The sequence below is a fragment of the Sinohyriopsis cumingii genome, chromosome 6 (genome assembly GCF_028554795.1).
Source record: "Sinohyriopsis cumingii isolate HCF-2022 chromosome 6, ASM2855479v2, whole genome shotgun sequence".
Taxonomy (NCBI): Eukaryota; Metazoa; Mollusca; class Bivalvia; order Unionida; family Unionidae; genus Sinohyriopsis; species Sinohyriopsis cumingii.
In genome coordinates, this window is record NC_142966.1 from 80,490,750 (window position 1) to 80,514,469 (window position 23,720).

Here is a 23,720-nt window from a genome sequence, read left to right on the forward strand (position 1 = left end):
TATGGTCACATGCAAGTAATTGTTGTATGAATTACGTAACCAGTCCATGTGTAGCATCAGTCCGATAAATCAAAAGCCCAAATCTGTGTTCATACTGATTGACGATGTGTGAATATGATGTCACCTGTTTATTAAAATGTGCAATTTTCCTTCATTAAGATCTTTTTGGAACACACCTGCGTACAGTTTAGACACCTAATATTATTTTTAACAGTCATGCCAAGCGCGAAATTCAATATAGCCACAAGAAAGTGGGCTGTGCTATTTATTTCAGGTAAATTTACACGTCGCCAAACACAGGATTGTATCCAGAAGTAGTATGTAGTAGTCGCCAAAAGAAACCTTCAGCAGACAGTAGCTAAACAGCCACGAGAAATACCGGTAAGTGAATAAAATGTACACCAATGTGTGCAGACAAGAGGATCTGAAGATTTTTGCAGATTTTAATGAATAGGCGATATCATACCCTAAACCGCCTGTCAATATCATTATATGTGTGGGGCACAATATCGACCTATGGCAGCATAAGAAAAATCATATTTGAACAAAACTGGTCGCTCATTGACTGAAAAAATATAATCTGAAGAAATGAAGTTTATTTTTCAAAGAAAGCCTTTATTTGGGTAAATTGTACGCTTTAGAATGAGTGAACCCAGATCAGGTTTGTTATACCTGTCGACGTACAGATATTGTTAAATCTGAATGGGGAGATAATACCGCGCCGACTTTTTACCGTGGTCACCTAGAAGCGAATATTTTTTGTGAAAAATGAGACGTATATTGTTTTCATTGTTTCAATTCCTCTTAGATTACTCATTCATAAGATTTAAGCGTGACTTGCTGATCTTACCAAAAAAATAAAGTAATTAGGCCAAACATTTCACTTTCGCTCTGTGTGAATTCAATTATTTGTATGCGTCACTATTAGTTTATATGAAAATGGCGCTGTTTTAATATATGTGCTTTAGTAATTAAATAATCTGTTTGGAATTGCTTTGATTTTAAGTGTTTTTCTTGATATCAGCAACTATCAAATTTCACTTTGGTGATATGGAATAAATCATATCTCATATTATACAATAACCAGGTCTACGATCAATGTACCAATAGTATGTACCTCTTTCCACGTTAAAGTTATTTTTCGTCTAATATAAAGGACTTGATATCTCAAGTAGACGCCGAACTTAACATCAGGGAGAGGTGAACATGTCTCAATCTTACATCGTATCGGCTTTCAGTACTGTAATGCACAACAACAAAATCGACTCTTTGCATCGAAATGGAAAGTTTATATTTTCTGTTTGTACACTGGATTGGTGAGGTAGATAACCATATATGGCAAACAGTCACGTAATGGTCCTTCAGCATCACTGTAGTTGAGACCTTTCTTCACATTACCATTTTTAATATAAATCTGTATTAGTTAGAGAAAGTTCAAATGGTCATGAGTTGCTCAAAAGGCACGTGTTCAAACTCTTCAGTTTGCACTTCAACGCACCTGTTGAACTAATTGGTGACAAGAATAAACCGTTTATGGCTAACTGCATTTCACTGACCACTTTGCTTATAAGATTGACCTTTTTAAGACAGAGGTTGCTAACTTTGTGATACATATAAAGAATATAAGGTTAATGTCTTCAATTACAGTATTATTTGGTCAAGGGTTAGACAACGTTAGGACAGCGAGGCTTCATATCGTGCATGCCACAAGGAGAAAATATGCATTATATATATATATATATATATATATATATATATATATATATATATATATATATATATACACACACACACACACACATATATATATATATATATATATATATATATATATATATATATATATATATATATATATATATATATATATATATATATATATATATATATATATATAATGCAATTGGGAGAACCACTTTTAGTGCCCTTCTACGCTTAAATAATCTTTCGCAGGTTTTAATTTGATTTCAACTACTTAGTTAATCAGCAAAGAAGACCCGCAACAAAAAAAGAAAACAAAATGTGTTTTCAATTATTATTTCTTTACCTAGTGAAGGGGGGATATCATTTGAATCTCTTTTCCCCTCTCCATTATTCCTCCATTATCATGTCAAAATAATTTGGCAGGTATTGCTTAATCTAGTTCTAACTTCCTTTTCAGCGTTAATAACAATTTGTGATGATTTAATAACTTGATATATGCTCCGAAAAATGTTGAGTGTGTATAGCCGGTAAAACGTTTCAAGATCCCTCCCAACTGCACAAAGTTTGCTATTTCCGACGAGCTTTTCTATCTTTTCCTCTTCAAAGAATACAAACGGTTAAACATTTGCGCTCTTCGTGAACTCTTTCTACCATCTAAGTGAGAGGTCATGAAATCAATACAGTTTAGTTTAACTAAGTATCATTATTTTTTTGTGTAATGTTATGTTGTTGTTGTTGTTGTGGGGTTTAACGACATTCCTCAGCACACGACAGGCTATATATGGCGGCCGGTATTAATGGTAGAGGAAGAACCCGGGAAAACCTCGGAAAGAACCACCGACCCACAAGAAGCTACTGGCAAGCTTTCTCACATACCCACATTAGCTGAGTCCGAGACTCGAACCGGCGCAGACAGAGGTGAGACGGCAGTGATCCGTAACGGAGAGCGCTTTAGACCACTCGGCCACTCGGGGCCCCGTAATGTTATGTAAATCTATATCACGTGCAACACCTGGTGCAAGACTTTATCTAATATTTGTAATTTTTACTCATGACTGTAAAGTATAGTTATTATATTTAGTTTCATTTAGCCCACGTGACAAGGGTCAATTTTAGGGATACTATGAAAGGAAAATTGCATAGGATCTATAAATAGATTCTTACAACGATCAACAGTTACTAATAATACAATTATTAGTCAATATGTTCACGAGATTCGACCTTTTTTCATTGGTTGGTGGGCTTTGGATGGTTCTAGAAGAATCAAGTAATTTTCCATTGAATGGGCTAGGTCACATGAAAAGGGAACCATTATGTTGGCCTAAGGTTGAAGCGTCCACCTCGGATGTGAGAGATCGCGGGTTCGAACCCCGGCTGAATAATACCAAAGACATAAAAATGGCACTAGTACCTGCCTTGCGTAGCCCTCAGCATTAAAAGGTTGTTATTAGAACTGGTCGGCCTGGTTTCAGGATAATATAATTGGGTGGGACATGATGCTACATGTCTGTGGTATGATGCTCCACATCTTCGCTAAACAAGGTTCAGGTAGAATAACCCTATCTACACCTTCGCGGATCGAACTGATATTTTAGTGCCTTGTCCTAGAGACATATATTGGATTTCATGAGTTGCCTCCCTAAGTATGTGATGCCAGCTTACCAATATCGTGTAACAGCGATGCATTGTACATCGGTCGAAAATCGTGGAGGACTGGACTTAAAAAGGATGCTTTGTAAGTTTGACATCGAAAGTATGACTACGTACCAGAGGAAAGCCAGTATAGGTGTATTTGAGTGAAAGGTAGGAAAATGCTTATTTATCAATCCGTTAGAGTTGTGCACTACCCTTGTCTCGGTCAAGTAGGAACAGTGTTCAAATTTGAACAACGTAATTTTGTTTGGATGCGGTGGCTTCCCGCCACATTCAATGAAATTCACAGACCCGAAGCACATAAATATTTGCACAATACGCCAAGATGTAGATAGGGTTATCACATCGGAAGCTTGGCTAGCGAAGATGGATGCTCCAGTGCTAGACACCACCATAAACTTCCACACTCCAGACATTGTAGCGATATGACTAGACAATTGTTGAAGCTACGTTAAAAATTCAAATCACACACAAATCACACTAGAATGAGTAGTATGATCCGTCACGTGGGGTATGCAGTGAAATCCAATGGTAATAGAAAGTGCATATAAGAAGAGAGCCGAGCAATCAGATTCATTCATATTTTGGAGTCATTCTTATTTCTTGTGTTCTTGTTGTAAGTCTGCAGACTTGTTGTATGTTGTACTTAGATATTATTTGAAATTAAAAGCATTTGTTTGGACAGTTCAGTGGGAACAGAAATTGGTCATTCTTTTTGGGCTGAAATATTACTCTGGAACTATTGTGAATTATTCAAAGTAGTTCTAGACAACGCCATTTTGATAACTTCATGATTCTTGGCGGCCCAGTGCATTTCCGGTTCTGAAATTTATTCGAAACTTTTCATTCTTTTGGACCTTTATTAGAACATATTTTGGAAAATTTGTTATTACCTTCATAATACTCTAAGTTCTTTTCACATTTTCATTTATAACTTTGACAATTAAATTATTTGTTAAGTTTTACAAATCTTTTTGGTTTTGTTTCTTTCTGTTATTTCGCTTTTGATCAGAGAGTTGTCACAGCAAAAACAAACTGAATTTATTAATTCACTTCGTAATCCAGTAAACTAAAAATAATTCAGCTTGATTTAAATGTTTCGATCACTATATGAGATAGTAATACAAAAATATATCAGTTGACAAGAGATTCTTAATTTTAGTTTTCAAAAGTCCACCATCAGTACTGTGTTGTACCTTTGGGACAGATCCTCTTCTTGCTGGGCTATTGTTTGTTTAAATTTAATGTTCTCAAGAGGTAAATAACAAACGAAAACAAAAACAAAAAGGAAAACAAAACAAATATGAATGGCCCAGCATTGTTAATCTATATTCTACTCTAGTGAATTAATCTCTTTAATGACCCGGTGTATATTTTAGAAATAACCGCGATTAATTATATATTGGCTTTACGTATATCAAAAGAACTAAGAGTTACCTTTGTACCAGTCCTGCTGTATAGCATAAAAAATCGAATCCTAGATGATTGTCTTTGAGATAAAGAGTATCATTCTCTTCATTTTGCAGAAGTGTCCAAAATATACCCTTGTCATCTGCACCTGGAAAACGGCAACCCAAACCTCTAACTGCAACTACATTCTCTTTGGCCATCTTGTCGTCCAACGTGGTACATGGCGAATATATATATTCGGCGTCACTAAAATTGTAAAGGCTATAATATTATAAACCGTCTCTTGCCATCTGAATTTACTTAAAGACAGTTTTTTTTTTCTTCAAAAATCCACATCAAATATATGTTTAACACAGATAGGAAAGGATATATTTTAAAAATTGCAAACCAGGTTATTCGATAAGGAGGCAGAGTCTACATGAGATAACTCGAAGTGTATCGGCGGGTATACGTTTTAGTCGCGAAATATTCCTGACCATAGTATTTATTTTATGAGTCTTTTATTGTTACCATCTTTGTTTTCAGCTCAGCAAATTAGAGTTCTGTGAAAATGAATATCGCATGTATTAAATACGTAATGAAAAGAGTGAGTTTCTGTTTAGTTAGGGATATTGTTAGGAACTGAATTTCGCATCGGACGTAGAACATGTGAATAAAACTCAATAATGATGGATGATGAATTATAATAAATTATGAAATGATATAATAGAAAGATCGCTTTTGCTTCATCTTTGGATATTAAGTGGACCCAAATTACATTTCAAACGTATCGGTACTATAATTTTCTACCGCAGTGTAGATTAGATCTCACTTTAAGACACTAAAACATAAACAACCAAAGCAGTGAAAATGCATGTAATTTTATCATTAAGTACTTTTACACTCACGAAAAAGTTTAAGTACTTTCATAAAGAGGTCCAGACACTAGTATGAATTGCCTTTCAGATGTCCGGTAAGACGGTATCGTCTCTTTAGCTACCTCTGACAAAATGGAAAGTTTGAAAGCTCTCACCGTTTAGAAGGCTCGACAAAGGAGCAGCTTAATAGATCCGTTTCCCGACACATCGTAGACTGTTGTTAACAGAAGTATTTCCTTCTTGTCCCTTCTCGATTATCTGATGTGCAAGAAAAAGAGAAACAGTACATTCCAGTGGAACCAACTTCAAATGTGTCAGTCATTTTTGGAAGGCATATCACAAAAAAGACATTGAAAACATTTCAATTAACTTAAGTCTTTGAAATCAGCGAGTTTTGCTAATTCGTACATAGTCTATCCACATATCTTCATGAAACAAATTCTTTGGATAATTGAAAATTGTTCTATGCACAAGATATAGTAAATTATGACATGAGAAATTCAAACAACGTTGTTTATTTCCAGGGTCGTAATCTCTCTTGAGAAATTTCGATCAAAATATGTGAGAAGTGAGCGGAAGAAATTATTAAAATAACCGATTACTAAAAACCACAGAGCCTCTATGATTTGTGTGGTCACATTACAAAGGTAGTTCAGACGACAAAAACTGAGCAGGCTGCTTCAGGTTTTGTTTTCATAGCCTGTCAAATAGATTACAGAGTTCAAATAATCTAAACATGTTTCTCCATCACAATTGTAACCAGATACTTCCACGCACGAATATAGAAAGACTGTCTGTTGGCAATTTTCAGGCATACAAAAACGGAGAGAGAATTTATAATAATAATAATAATAATAGTGATGTCCTCCTCCTCATAGTCATAAAAAGGTATTATTAATGGTTAATTGATTTGAGTACCTTCGTATCATTAGAAATGTATGTGTTTTTAAGACTCTTTTTTTTCCTTTGATACCATTAATACCGATGGTCACTGTATTTCTTAACTGTCGAGGAAATAAGACGTTCTCTTTAGAGTTTATGCCATCAAAGGTCACCTGGAATACCTTGCACTTTGGTGGACGGGTTGATCGGGAATAACAAGCATTTGGCGTGACCAATGCCTCGTGCATTGATTGCTGGTGCAGTAGGACAAAAACTAACAAGTATGCTGATTTGTTTTTGGTTGTGTTAGTGACGGGTCTGGTTTCTGGATATGTACGCACTATAAAACGTTCCGGTCTCAATCAGAAAACCTTAATATAAGCATGACTCGAACAAAATGAAATTGTGTATTCTGAAAAATGAAAAGATGAAGACTTCAAACGAAAGGAATGAATTAAAGCACAAGCAAATAAAATTAACAATCTAACATTTGCATATCACGCAAACAATCAGAACATCCTCGGCCTTTTCTGTTGATAAAAAAGGTTTGATATAATTCACTGCAATTAAGAAATATACTACTATTGTTCACATGTTACAGTGGAGCGCCCATTCGCAACTTTGAAGTAAATCCTAAGGACCGTAGTTTGAATTTTCAATCTGCGCAGTAGACGTTAAATACTATCTGACAATTTACTATCTAATTTTGAATATTCACCCAACGCCAACCATCTCTGAGGACAAGTCGGTATGTTAAGAGTAACAAAATAGCTCCAAACATTTGGCTCCACTACTTTGTTTATTTTCATGACTTGCTAAGGTCATTGAATATATGCCGTGATTATAATCAAACTAAGCAAAATTCTTCGTAAGAATGTGTTAACATGTGGTTTTATAAAAACGTCCATAATTTCTGGAGCACTTCCATTATCAAATCTTTAGTTATGGGGGTAAGTATATTTGCACGCTGTCAGCTCTTCAGTTTTGGAGGCAAGTAAATCTTACATGCAATCCAATAATGCAAAAAACAGAAGTGATCGGTTTTCAAAAAAAGACTGGAACTTGTGAAGTTTTTTGAATTTTCTGAAGGTGTCATTGGGACGACCTCTGCTATTTACGAAACCCCGAAGTTACGAATGCATCGAACTGAATTTTTTTTTTCATTCATAACTTCTCGGTCAATAATACAGACCATAAAATTGTAGAAATAGCCGATATGGTTCAAATAGATTGCGGTCGACCTTTTGGTGGCTCTTGAATTTCGTACTTTGCAAAGGTAAAATTTTAACAGAAAGAATGTACTGAGTTTTGCTCATTGGTTATCCTAGCTATTTGAAAGGGCCGAGTATATTTTATGTATTGTTGAAAGAACATTTAATTCTCATTCTTTTTGGGGTATTTAGAGTATGTAGCTTGGCCTTACTTCAGATTGGCATCTATCAAAAAACTGCTCGCTCCGCTTGGTCATTTTGACCTCCTGGACTTCAAAGGTAAGTTGCAAAAAAAAAATCATTTAAAAATTGGGTTCATTGCTATCGATAATGGCGGCAAGACACATTTTTGTTACCCATCAATAAAACCTCTATTGTGGAATCAGACGCTTTTATGAACAATAGACAAAAAAAATTCTCGCCAAAGATCAAAATTTTATGCGAAACTAACAGTACCACCATACTGTAATCTTACCTCAAAACAAATATAGCAAGAGGAAGTGCCTGCGTCTAGGCTGAATGACGTTGAATATCTGTTGAAGCTTGTGTAATTGTTATATTTTTCGTTTTACATTTTTGTTCCCATTGCAGTTGTTGGATTGCTAAGTGCGAAACAGTGTTTTCAGTTTGTTAACTTGTAATCAAGTACATACACCCCTAAGTGAAACCCGGGTGCTTAATAATTAACATCCTAATTGGGTTTCAAAGAGGCCCAGGTAAGTGCACCTGGTTTAGTTTTATTTTTTTCAGCTTACATGTACCGATTCAGCGATATTTCGTCTTTTTTCAGTGCATCTCTGTTATCCACCACTATTATAGCATCTGTCGGAGACGCTGACAATATGTTTATCGCGTTTTATAACCCGAACCCATGAAGTATTTACCACTTGTCGATCGAAAGTTTGACTGCACGCTCTACCACTTCCGCCACTGTCTCAGTTAAGAATATACGATAAAATAATTTATATGAGCATATGCGCTTACTGAACATACATTAAACATACACACGTAGTTAGATCGCATAATTTATTTATCAAGTATTTATATTTAACGTAATAGGCACATTTCTCTAACAAGTGTACAATTATCGATTATTACCATGTAAATCCCAACGAGTTATTAATAGCGCATAGGTATTTAGCGCAGTCAACCATGTGACCTCATATGGAAAACCCTGCGTGTTATTTTTAGCGCATATGTACTTTTAGGGGCTTGACATGACCGTGACAATGTCTAAATACTGAGTAGAAGTGACATTTCGGCAATTAGCTGTTACTGAAAAAATATGTTACTTTACTTGATATACTGAAATTTTATTTTTTGATTGAACAATTTTGATGTAGCTGAGTTAGTTACAGAATGTGCGACAAGCCGTACTGAATATTTATGAATATGAAAATGTTTTCCAGCAGCTGATGCATCTCTGGTGGCAAACGCTATAGACGCATCTAACGCAACCGGAGCTAGCTGTGTTGTAGACCAGTTCCATGTTAGATAATTTTGAAAAAATACTCTCGAATATATTATCTCCGATTATCTTTTTTGATATATTTTTCTATTCGTCAACTTGTTCATCATTATGTTTGACAGTAATACCAATTTTGTACGATCTGTCTCAGATGTAGGTAGTATGTTAGAGCCTCGTTGTTAAGATCAAGTTGCCTGTAACTTTGATGGGTCAATTGAATCTTCATTGTGTTAATCTGCTGTTCAAACGGTAGTATATTATCTGCCACGGGTTATTTGCATTAGCGAGCCTGGTAACACATCTGGCGAAAAACTGCATATTGTTTGACCACGAGCTCCTTTAGATGAACAAGACACTTGAGCGATAGGGCAGTTTACGAGGATAGTATTGACATCTATTATGTAAACAGGTTTTTCACCTTCATATCTTCCATCTGTATATGTTGTTCATTAAAACCTAACAACGAACCGATACTCGTTGGTGAACTAAAATCAACGATCATATTATTTTTTATTGCTATTCTGGCTCGCAGTGTGTTGTAATTTGGCTCAAATAAAATATCATCAGTGGTTCCGCTATTTTCTGTTATTGAAAATTTTGCAACCTTATTTATAGCTGTCACATTATAAGCGCCCGAACTAATCTTAAAATTTACCAACGCCAAACCTTGTTGAAAGCTAAAATCGTCGTTCACATTTAGTTTATATCAAAAATGCTGCGCCACATCGTAGATGATATTAGACCTATTTAATACATGTTGGCTGCATCTTGTACGAGTATTGGGTTATATGTTACAGTAAAATTTGCGCTGCCGTTGGATGTCTGTGACGATTCTAACAGCAACGTAGTTTGCATTATCAATTATCGCAGACAAATCCGCTTTTGATCTGTGCTAATGTTGATTATAACAAATCTTTACAAAGCACAGTATATTCATAGGAGATTAATAAACTAAGCGACCTTAACTTGTCCTGCAGAGCAATAATTTCATTATCGATATTCATACCTTTATTGCCAGTTTCTTTATCCTAGATCAGTAATAGAAGTCGATCTCCTAGCTCGCAGTTTGATTAAAATATCTTAATACGATATCCCGATGTTTCTCTTTCATCCACAGTATATTCCTGTTTGTAAGATTGTTGTACTTTTCTTTGCGCTTAATCATAATCCGACTTTTTTCTTGTTATACTTCTTCAAATTAGTTTCTTTCTTGTTCTTTATTCATTCATTCTTTCTTTTTTTCTGTACTCAATTTCTCAAATCTTTTATTATCAAGATCTTTTGCAATTGTATTGATCCTGGTGCTCGGATTAAACTTAATTTCTCATATATTTTAGTAACATAAGAGTAACAGTCGGCAACAGCTTTTTTCTCTAAATATTTTATGTAACTGTTTTGCTTGTTCTATATCTTTCGTTGTTTTTATTAAGCTTCATTACCTTCAGCAATAAAATTATCTAGTTCTTTGATAATCTTCGCAACCTCATCGTCACTCTATTTCTTAATTTCAATACTTTTAAATCTAAAACTTTTATGGTTAAAATCGTTATACTCATTATCCGTAATCTTGCCAAATATTCTTTTTAAGAGTAGCTTTTTTCCCTCAGATTTTAGGTTTTCTCAAAATTTTGTAATTATTTCCTGTTGTGTATCAACTTTTTCTAGTATTTGCTCGGCAGATTTTTGTGTCTTTAACTCAAGAAGACCAAATAAACCCTTTTCTTTTAATTTTTATAGATCTTCTGTTGACGCTTTTGGTATGTCATATTTCTTACCTAACAGAGACTCATTTACAGGTTTGAAAGTCTTATAGTTTCTTCTGCGGTCTGTTGTTGTCCAAATCGTCCTTCTCTAAAAAAAACAAATAAAAAATATTAAAAAAAAAAAAAAAAAAAAAATTTGGTTCTTTCTCTGATGTCGATAATCTTCTTTAATATCTCTTTTCCGCAAGACATTTTTTATCTCAACATAAAAATCTGTCTTTGCTACATCGAAATATGTTATCGTTGTTTACCGCGAAACGATCAAACAATAAAAAAATCGTGCTTAACTCTCGTAGCCTAAAAATAAAAATCATCACATTTTTCCTTGGTAACACTACCGCATTGTTCTCGTGCGATATTTTGTATGTCGGTGTTGTCAAGTTCACCAAATAGTAACGAAAAAAATCTGTATTTCTTCTGATCAAACGATCAAAGTTTAAAAAAACCTTGTGCAAGAAAAATAGCGTTGCAACGTGTTGTTTTGTTTTTTTTTTTCGTGACAATGAGAAATATTATTTGATCTTATCAATCTCACTATCTTCCATAGATATATTATCAAATACACTAATCTTACGCTCGTTATCATCCAAGTCATTGACAGGTATATTATCATGGCGATATCCTTCAATAAATATATCGTCACTGACACCAAGTTCATTCTTAAGTTTATCATTGTAATCTGGTAACAGCTGATACTTGTCCTTGTCATGTTATTGTATCAATAAAAACTTCATCATAGTTCAAGTTGTCGTTGAGTATTAAATCCATTAGTAGATTAGTCTTACCAGAGTCAGATCGTCCCTCTATCAGATAATGACAATTGGGTAGACCCTTGTTATATTTTTGAGACAGCCCATTTTCTGTGTCAAAGTTTATTATGCTTATTCCATAACAAAGTAACATAAATTTTTGTCAGCAATAATTACCATAACATGAGCTACTTTATAAAATTTGGTACTCTTATCAGCAGCATCGCAAGCTCAGCTCCATCATCATCGACAACTGATCTAACAAACTATGTTAAGCGAACCGGCGATACAATGTTTGGCAACCTCAATATGTCGGGTAGGCAGATAATAAACTTAGAAACAGCGTATCCGCTAAGCAACTCCAGCGCTGACAACACACAAGCTGTAAGTTACGATCAACTAACAACATTAGAAAGCAAAAAGTTATCGTTGAGTGGCGGCACAATGACGGGTAACATTAACATGACAGGAAATAAGATAACAAATCTGCAAACAACATATACGCTCGTAAGTGCTGATAACCCACATGTTGTTAGTTATAAGCAGCTAACCACAGCAGTATCATATAAACTTCCACTTACCGGAGGAAAAATGACAGGTACATAAATATGACAGGTAAGAAAATTATAAACTTAGAAATATCTTGTTCACCATCTAAACAAAACATTAGTCAAGCGGTAAGTGTCAATAAGCTTAACACGGTAACAAATACAAAAATAAAACTGGTGATATAATACCAGGTACTATTACAATTACCAACGGTGGTAAGATAACAAGACTACGAACAGACTTTCTCCCGAGTGGAGTATCAGATGCATGCATCTTACGATCAATTAAAAGGATCTTTAGCAGCGTACTTAAACCTTAGCGGGGAGGAATGACAGGGTCTATAGGTATGGGTGTTAAAGTATATATAATATTCAACTCGATAATACCCCGCTGTCCAAGGATAGCTAGATAGTACATGTAAAAATTTGTAAGACAAAATTTGTAAGACAAAATTTTGTAGTAATATCTGCTGATACTATGACAGGTAATCTTGATATGGGAGTTAACAAGATAACATCAACTGCAATCCCATCAGCGGTTTCAGATTTAATAAATAAAAATTACGTCGACGGATATGATTACTGGAAATACTTCGCCTTGAGTTTTAAAATCAGGCGACACAATGACAGGCATACTCAATATGGGATCGACCAAGATAACATTCACGTATGTATATGTTGCTGTATCTGATTTGACAAATAAGCAGTATGTTGACGCATCGTATTCAGCTGCAGATGCACTTTACGTTAAAAGACAGGTGGTACAATAACAGGAACTATCGAAAAGGTCGCAAATATAAAAAAACGTATGTTCCAGTTGCTGCATCTGATCTGACAAATAAGCAGTAAGTGGATATTGTTGTTTTGTTGGTAGTGCAAAACAAGCTCGTACTAATGTTGGTTATATTCCACGTCTAAGTGACACGACTGATAATCGCTTGGATTTTGTTGCAAGTGCTTCAACACAGTATCTCGGAAACTAACGCTATATCTGGTGGTCCTGAGTGGACAACTAACGGAGAAACAAGTAACTTTTGGCTCAAAGTGCAATCCTCAGCAGCTGTTGCTGTGTGGAAATTTCAGCTACGAGGGCGACTAAATGTCAATGTCTGGCGCATATACAACTGGATATTAGAGGGATCAACAGATAATTCATCATGGACAACGTTTTACAACGCGACAGATGTTTATATAACAACGAGTCAGCAATTCATAATCGCTGGTGCTAATACTGTTCATAAATATCTTTACTTTCGAATATATGTCATGAACGTAGAAAGTCCTTACCCGGGTCCTACAATGTTTCAGTTTTATGCGATTGATGATTTACTGTAGATGTAGTTTATAATGTCATAAATGATCTCATCAGACCCACCATCGATCAGAGTTGAGAAAAGAATTATACAGCGCTATATGTGATCCTAAAACAGAAATAACAATAGCTGATCTTGATCAGCTAGATCCTGAAAGCGCTAACGAGGCTCGAGGAACAAATAAAATTACTAGAATGAAACGTTTAACACTCGAATCATCTGACTTAACTGAAAATGAAGACAATTTTGTTATAGTTGCAGGAATGAGAGACCCACAGCTAAAAAAAAACGATAAAAGAATTTGATATCATTAGTAAGTACTGTCATCAAGAAATTGTGAGGAACAGCGATTAAAAGTTGAGTCATTGCTGACAAATATGATATATGAGATTAAAAAGAAAATTATATGATGATTAACAAATATAAGCTTATTAAAAAGAATTTCATGGTGGTAAGAAACCAGAACATGGATGAATAAAGAAGGTTCACGATGAAGTTAACGAACTAGCTGAAACAAAGAAAAATAGACTAACAAAAAATCGCAGAATAAGGGAAAGTTTTGCTAAACGTCCTATATTTCGTGAGTTAGGCATGAACTATCCTGAATTTTAAAAAAATATTCGAGGTTGCAGATTCTCATGATGATGACAATTCACTGGCGACAGCATATCTGATATTAGTACATTCTCTGACGAATAGCGATTTAAAAAAATACTGTTTTTCAAATAAACGCATTAAAAAAGTAAATGATATTGAGTCAAAGATTAAGACTTACAGCGATGCTGAACACCTCGTAAGTTTTAAAATCTTTTTTAATTACATTATTTGTCAAAATACTGTAGTTTTGTTTACTATGAACTTGATATATTTTTCAGAAAATAGTTTGACCTTGACACTTCAGTTCCCGACATAGATTTCAGAAATAACTGGGACAAGTAAACAGCTTTATTTTATCTTACTCTCGGAGTAAAATGATTGGTTTATGTCAAGGTCATCTGGGTCTATGTGCTTTTAGATGTAAATACTTCTCGAAAATTCTGGAGTTGATCCACATCCGGGAATCTGTTTTGCGTTTCAAGCTACTGTATAAACCTTGTTTATTGAGATATTTCTCAGTTTGGGCTTAAAACACTTGATGTCAAAGTGTTCGTTTCTTTGTGACCAGTTTGGGAATCACATTTTAATTTTTTTTGTTCAGATTATTTGGATACTAAAGGATAAATATTTCTCCTGGAAAATTTGAGTGCTAACACTGAATTCTTGGACAAAGATATTTCATAAATTCAAACACCGGATTTATTGTTTGTGAATAACACAGAACTGTAGACCTCACCACACCACAAAGGATACAGTATATGTCATCGTCTTCCATCTCGTCGGGGCTCGAACTTGAATTCATTAGAACATTTTATTATTAGGACTTCTAAAATTTAATTCATGGATTATTCGTGAATTATATTTGGATTTGATTCTTAAAACCATAAACTCTTATTTTTTTTCAATTTTTACAGTGTTTTTCTAGGGAAATGAATTATCTAGGCTCTCATAAATAGTAACAAGAAAAAGTTGAAGACAACAAGCTTTGTAAAATGTAACAAAAAATTTACTTCCTTAGAAACAAAGTAAACATGAGAAATAGAACTTAGGTTATAAGCATCAGTTCCAAAAATAATCCATGAATTAAACATTAGAAGCCCTAGAAATAAACTATTCGAATGAATTTGAGTTCGAGTCCAGACGAAATCCAAAATGGAAGGCGATGACGTATACTGTAACAGTATAGTACTGATGTGTCTACAGTTCTTCGTTGAACCACAATAAATAATAATCCAGTTTTGAAGTCCGAATAAAATTTCAATAAATGTCTTTGTCAAAGAATTTTGTATGGGCACTTAAATATTCCCAGGAGAAAAAAATTAATACCTTAGATTCCAAATAATTTGAAGTAAAATTAAAATTTAACTCCAACTGGTCACAACAGAAAAAAAACACCACCTCGACGTCGAAGTGTTTGAAAGCTCGACTAAAATTATTTCTTAATACATCATTATTAAATCTGACTACTGCGCAATTCCGGTAAAACCAGAATTTCGCAATAGAGGCTATTCACATGTCTAAAGTCACGTACACCAATACAATCTCGATTCCATCCTATAAATCCGACAATAAAATTTTTTTAAAAAAAGTTGTTTACTTCAACTCTTACCAGTTCTGAATCAAGGTCACGAACTAGGTCGGCATTAAGATACAAAGTTCTAATAATAGGCGTTTACGAAAAAACAGTCAGGTCAAACTAATTTCTGGAAAATGTCAAATTTCAGTAAACAAAATTACATTACTATAACATGTAATGTAATTGAAACAATTAAAACTAACAAACAAGCAATCAAATCGAATCAAATATAAATTAAATCAAATATACAAAACAACAGTAATTTTCTTGCTGATCCTGTTAATATTGCTCTGGTTGATGAAGCTGCTTCTGAAAAAACGTTTACTTTTAATCAATAAAATTACCGAAATAGTTTCATAATTACAAAATAAAGAAATAATCGACTTCAATCATATTGTATCAGTTCTCTCTGACAACGAAAAAAACGAGCCGATCAAGTACTACAAATACTTTCATAAAGAAAAAACTTTACTGCGTCAGACGTGCCAGAAAATATTACAGCAGAATAATTAGCGTGCTTAACTATATTCTGATTGTGTTAACAGCGGCAGAAATAGCATCAACAGGAGGAACAGCAAATCCAATGTTGTTGAAAATTGTCAAAAGCAAGTATTGTATAAGGGGTTTCACGGCTGCAACCTAGCAACTGATCGTAGCGCCTAAAATTACCTCCTTTAGCTCCAATGCGCATGCCTACAAAAAATTTCAGTTCCGAATAGTTCACCGTTCTACATTTCGTTAGCGAAACATAAGGTCAACAAAGGAAGGCATCTTAGCTGTATTACAGATCATTATGGTTTAAACCAATTAATCAATTATACATGTCAAAATTATTTCGTTCATACTAGGAGAATAATTGTATACATTAAATCAGATAATTAGATTCAGTGTCCATACTTACATTATATCAGATAATTAAATAATATTTACTTTCCGTACTTAAATGATATCAAATAATTAAATTAATTACACTGTCCATACCTGATAATATTGATTCATTATCCATAATTTCAGATACATTTGTAGGAACATTTCACTTTGCTCTCCGATTTTAAACATTTATTTCATATTTTTGGCTATGTTACTTTAACGAAAACAATCTCAACAATTTGCATTTTTTCATATGTTGATATATCCTTCTTTCTCGGTTACTTTCGCAAGGCTAATAGTTCGTTTATAACACGCGTTAAGAAAGTTATAAAACAAGTTCGATAAGAAAATTATAATACGAATTCGATAGGTCAGCAGATTTGTAATGCTGAATATTTTAAACCAGAAAAGTTTTCTTTAACAAAATGGAACAGATCTTTTTAATGTCTTCAGAGGAACTTAATAAAGCAATAATAACATTAGCTATCATAACGATAAAGGATTGTAAGTAATGCAGACGGAATATTTATTCATATTTGGGTGTAAATATCGTCCAATACTCAGATTAAATAACATGCCCAATGACGTTTGTTCTTTGCTTCATTTTCTTTTTGACTTTTGAAACATCAAGTATGGACGGTACATGCAATAACTTTCAGCATGATTTTTCTTTACTTATGCTGACACGTAATAACTCTCAAATTTGCTGGGATCTTTAGACAAAATTTCTGATTGTCACCAGCAAATTCATCTAGAACAGCCTTCTTAAAATTAGTTTGATTCTGTTTAAGTTTCCTTGCATCAAATATGTAAATCTAAAGATCCAATTATTTCACAGATTCCGTCATATTACTTTGGTTCGCCGTTTAAATCAATATTGATCCACGTGACCGGATGTACAATTGCAAACAGTGTGATTTTAAAAAGAGACTGCTTGTACGAACATACTCTGCAAGTCAATAATAAATGGATACTCACAAATATTCATATTTGTTGTCTTTATCTATCAGTCACTCTATCTTAGCATCATTTTATACTCCTTTTTAACCAGAAGTATGTTTACGTAATATATGTATGCGAACACACATTCATTCGAGGATATACATACCCATGCACCAGATAAAAGGAGATATACATACATACATACATACATACAGACAGACAGGCATATAAGTGAGAGCCATAAATGTCCTATACATGCATAGTGTGTCTAACATCGATATTTCTCCAAATTGTATACTCTAAAATTTCCAACCGTTCAAGGAAATAAAATTAAAATAATCATCAAGGAGACTCGTACGTTCGCTTGTCTGTTCAAGCATGGTTGACATTTGTGCATTTTGAAAAAAAATCTAGTTATTTCATGAAAAATATAATGGACATTAATAGAAAAGCAACATTCTAAATCAATCATAAAAGAACCTTAAGAAGTTATACTTGTTTTCTCGTTGTCGTTCAACCTCCAATAACTGCTATGATTTAAGCTGTACAAAATAAATACATTTTCACTATTCTTCAAGCGAGATAAATTGTAAGAACGTTTTACGCAGCGATACACTTTCGAACAATCAAATAATACAAACTAGAGCATAAGGTAGTAATGGAAAGATAATGAAGTTCTGAAATGGGCAGAGAATATTTGAAAGCTGGAAGCATCGCAAGTTAGTGAGAAAAAAAAATAAAAGATGTAAAAAACAAATGATCAAATATTGATAGAATTTCTTTTTAAGATAGTAAGATATTGATCCTGCTTGCATAATGTGAGCTGTCTGCCACATTTTCTTGATCTACATCTGCCATCTTAACTTACTGAACTATCCGGGAGTTGCACCGAGATGCCCTCTGTTGTTTTCAATGGGAGATACTAACCGTGAAAATCCCTATTATCAGCAATAAACAAAAAAATCGAGCCAAAATACGAGCAAAAAGTACATCGTGTAAAATAGCAGTAGCGACTAATAATAAAATGTTAAACCAGCTTCAAGCTTATCACAGAGATGAAAAGTGTATCACGTTGGATCTACTACAAGAACTGCGACGCCAAGATGATTTTCCCGTCGATATAATACCAAACTGAGTTGTAAAATACGAAAAACAGTAATCGGTAAATTTTATGTAAATTTCAAAAAATAAAAATTATAAAATTTTGTGTGATATATGAAAGATAATGGAAGATATTAATGTAAAGGACACTACGTTAAAGATGAAAAGAACTCTTTTCCGTGGTAAGCATATGACAATTACGCTTGACAATGAGAAATATGGTACATGTTTTAGCAGAAACAAAATAAAGTTGTCTATTGTTCGTAAAGATGATTCTGAGTTATTTGATAAATTTGCTTTAATCACAGACACGCTTTCTAAAACTATCGACAATATTTACAATCCGATAACATAGGATACGTACACAAAGATCGCAACTGATGATGAACTAAAAAAAAATGTTATGTTGATAAAATGATAGTTGCACATGGAACTGTTATGAAAATGTTAGAACTTCGTTCTCTTACAAACGGTAAAATCAACTTGTAATTGTTTCGTCATAATGATGAAAGTTGTATGATAGAAAACGATGAGACTTTAAAATTATCCCGAAATATCGCGGTGTAAAAATCTCAGAAGAAAAGATATAGGGGGAGTTTCTGGATCAAACACATATTTTGTTTGACGATGATGATTTCCTTGATAGGTCATAGAGTTAATGTTGTTTTCGTGTTTGTTTTTCTGTCTGAGGTCTTATGGTAATTTGGTGGTCGTCCTAATACAAAATATGTGTTTGAGCAAGAAACCCTTTTAATTTTACTACTAGGTATGCCAACAATCTCTTCATTGTGTCTGTTGCAGATGCAAACATCGACTTACACCTGTCAAGCTGTCAGAAGTACACAATATCTGTGGAACGACTCCTCCGGAAATATAACAAAGTATCATGTTTTATAAATTACTGTGCCAACACGCGTCCGATGCATAATGTTGTCATGCAAAAATGGACGAAGTGATCTGAATGTGCGGGAAGCAGCCTGCTTTCCGACGGTATGTAGCTCTATAGTTTCTCACCTAATGAACTTAAGAAGTAAATTGTATAATAAAAAAAAGAGCAGATAACGTTTATTTACATTTTGTATATTTGGTAATTTATTTATTGCACTTTCAGAAGCTGGAAATGTGTAGTCTGTCAGAATTAGTTTTCCCTATTTTAATAACAGCTGCGATAGTGTAATATGTATGCTAGTTCGGGCTGAATTTTTGAGCACATTGGAGCACTCATTTTGGTTAATCACGTGCTTAGATCATGTACAATTTCCAAAAGTACAATAACGAAAGACATTTCAGCAACAGTACATGAAGTAACACAGACGAATGCCAACATTCTCTCCACTGTGCATATTGCAAATGTAAACAACTTCACCGTACACCTTACACCTGTCACACTCACAGTTTACAATATCTGTAGAGCGGCCCTTATGCATGTGGTGCACTCCGCCAAAGACGAATCACGAAATAGATCAAATTCATGTTTATTCCTACAACTTCTGAGATTAGACCGCTTCTGTGGCCTAGTGGTTAGATCTTCCGCCTCGGATGCGGGAGGTTGTGTGTTCGATCACAGGCCGAGTCCTACCAACGACTTACACAAATGGTACTAACAGCTTCCTCGCTTGGCGCTCAGCATTAAGAGATTAGTGTTAGGACGTGTCGGCCTGGTGCCAGGATAATGTGACTGAGTGGGACATCATGCTACATGTCTGCGACATGATGCCCCAGTGCTAGGCATCACTATAAACTGCCACACTAGAGACATCGTAGTGATATGACTGAAAAATTGTTAAAGCTATGTTAAAAATCCAAATCACACACACACACACACACACACACACACTTCTGGGATTAATTCTCGACTTCATTGAAAAGGCCGAACGATATTCCAACCGGTTACACGTGATTATATGCTGCTGAAAATTAATATCATTGTGAATTCGACAGAACGATCAATAGTTTCCGAACGTGTTTTTGTAGTATGTTAATTAACTACTAAGCTGCCATTCATTCTGAAAACAGTGAAATGCGTTAAATATGAGTTCTAACGCATTAAAGGTATGTTTTATCGCATAAGTTGCAATTTCTAACGCGTCATTTGGTTGACTTTTTATGTTAACACACACCGCTCCAGTGGCCTAGTAGTTAGAGCGTCCGCCTCGGATGCGGGAGATCGTGGGTTCGATCCCCGGCCGAGTCATACCAAAGACTTACAAAAATGGTAGTAACAGCTGCCTCGGTTGGCGCTCACCATTAATAGGTTAGTGTTAGGACTGGTCGGCCTGGTGTCAGGATAATGTGACTGGGTGGGACATCTTACTACATAACTGTGGCATGATCTCCCAGTGCTAGACATCACTAAAAAACTGTAGCGATACGACTGAAAAATTGTTGTTGTTGTCGGGTTTAACGCTATTTTTCAGCACAAGATACGCTATACATGGCGGCCAGTATGACTGGTGCAGGAAGTAGCCCGGAAAACCCCGTGAAGAACCAGCGACAGAGGTGAGATGACAGTGATCCGGAATAGTGAGTGCTTTAGACCACTCAGCCACTCGGGGCTACGCTAAAAATCTAAATCACACACACACACATCTTAACACAAACGGCATTTGATACTCCTTTAACTGTTGGAAATCACATGGAGTTTTTTAAATATTAATTTAATCTAGCTTTATTTTTAGAATGTCTAAACAGATATAATGCTGAAATCCCTTGGTTCTGTACCGTGCAGAGGCTTTTGTTTACTATTATATGGTGACGTTTATCATTAACACAGCTTCTAAAATAGAACAGAACAGGTAATCCCAAGTTCTATAATTAAGTAGTGGCAGCCATTTAAGGAAAATAATGCCCTTATAAATGTAGCTGAGCGTTCCTTTTTTCACTCATCTGCCCTCTTTGTTGTGCGTAATTCAGGAATACGATTATGGAGAGAGTATCAAAATTACATTAATAAATGAAAATTTGCCGAGACTTTTCTATTGCACTAATCGATGCTGATGATTTCACACGCAGGAGCGCTACTCATTACAATTTGGAAAATTGCACATATTTCAAATTATGATGATCAAGTAAATATTTTATGCTAAACTTGATTTATTTTGTTTTTGGTTCTCTTGCATGCTTACACGACATCGGTACTTATTATGCCTTCTCCATATGGATGGTAGCCAGTGAATGAATGTATCAACTTCATTCCAAACTTAATTAGTCTAATTAAACAAAAAAGATGGAAACAAAAGTCTTACCTTTCCAACACTGATATGCTAATTAATTAATGGTGTACAATACAAATCATGTTTATGAATCATTTGGTATTCTCTAGGTAGGACTCGACCAACAGCATATGTCATTTGGAAATTTCACCAGATAAACCGATCACTGTTATTAATAGCAAATATGAGGCGCCGTAGCGGACAAAAGCTAGTCCAATGAGGAAGTTGCGGTTGAAATTTCAATATTGTAAGTCGAGACATCCAATATCAACATGTTAAATTGAAACTCTCGACTTAAAGCATTACAATTTCAACAACCGCCGTGTAATTCAGAAGATACAATCTAAAAACTCGACATTTGGACATCGAATTTTCAACCAGCGCTGTGCAATTCAACTGATGAAATCTAAATACTCAACATATGAAATAGAACTTTCAACATAAACTTTTTGAACCAATACGTGAATTCTCAACATATGACATTGAAATTTCAACCACCGCCGTGTAATTCAAACGACACAATATAAAATCTCGACATAGAAAATATAACTTTCAACAACTACTGTTTAATTCAACAGATACACTCTAAAATCTCGACCTAGAAAATGGAACTTTAAGGACATGCTAGTTGATCCAACACGTGATATTGGATTTCTCGACATACGACATCGAAATTTCAACCACAACCTTTTCATTGGACCGCTACGGCGCCTCATAAATGGGACACCAGGTTTACATTGGGTTGGGAATTTTTTTCTGTGGAAGCTTTTTCAAGTTTCCTATTTTCAGAATCATGTTTAAGACTATATAGGGTGCGCAGCGGTAGTGCAAAATCAAATGTCTTTAAAACGTTTTAATATTTACTTGTTAAAATAAACCATTCTAATTATCATGTGAAAAGCAGCATTTGAAATTTCTTCCCCCTTTTTTATGCGTGAAATTTAATATTTTCCACATCTAAACTCGATACATTTCATAACCGACATTTGTTTTTAATCATCCATCCAGAGTTAGGACGGAATTTTGTTGCCTTGGTATGAGAAATAATGAAACTTGCAAACACGTCACATTCACAATATTTTAGAAACAAAGTCACGGTTTTAGCAAATCGTAATTTTGTGCAGGAAATGGTTTGAAATATTTAAGTAGTTAATATAGGTATAATAATTCAAATGTGTGTGATTGACCTGTGTAACCATGGCAACATATACATTTTAATACGGGGTATCATTGTAGATGACAATGCACGTACTACCCACTCCTACTGAACTGAATGTAACCGGGACGAACATAAGTTGTATTAATCTCCATCTTTCCTGACAGCTGGACAAACTTTTCCCATGTTTCATTATTATTTATGTCAAACGATGACGTTCTTAATTTATTTAGTAAACGTAACAGTGAGATTCTAATATAAAAGGTGAGTTAACAATCTATGTACATACGTCCCCTTCAAAATATGTTTACAATATTTCATATAATCAGTTATCTTCGAAAAGTAATCAAGAAGATGGGCATTACCTATAATAACAGTTTATACCAAATATGTAAATTATCATTGGAGAAAGCGTGTGTGATTCACACTCGGTGCTTTTTCAATATATTGTCACAATTTTTGAAGATGAACCGTACATATACTGAATACCAGAAGTGCAGCATTTCATTGTAGAAATACGTTTAAAACAGTGCCCACGCAGTGGCGTACTAAGGATAAATGGCGCCCGGTACAACTATGAGTGTGAAGAGCCAAAGGAGTTTTTGGCGCCCCAGTACCTATGGCGCCCCAAAGAAATCTGGCGTCCACTCACCCCGTTAGTACGCTACTGCGTCCTGGCTAGAACATCACTACATCGTAGCAAGTATG

The 23,720-nt window shown here is 34.6% G+C and overlaps 1 protein-coding gene across 1 annotated transcript in view; it reads right to left on the minus strand.

The window, feature by feature from the left end:
- LOC149797310 (uncharacterized) overlaps positions 1-22,053 on the minus strand; it is a 60,199-nt gene extending 38,146 nt beyond the window's left edge. Inside the window, exons 1-4 of the mRNA XM_089960744.1 lie at positions 21,890-22,053; positions 10,961-11,036; positions 5,780-5,882; positions 4,795-5,013 (exon numbers count right to left, since the gene is read on the minus strand). Coding sequence (XP_089816870.1) covers positions 4,795-5,013; positions 5,780-5,832 — 272 coding nt within the window. The 5' untranslated portion in view covers positions 5,833-5,882; positions 10,961-11,036; positions 21,890-22,053. The remainder of the gene's footprint in view (positions 1-4,794; positions 5,014-5,779; positions 5,883-10,960; positions 11,037-21,889) is intronic.
- Positions 22,054-23,720: the final 1,667 nt, after the last annotated feature.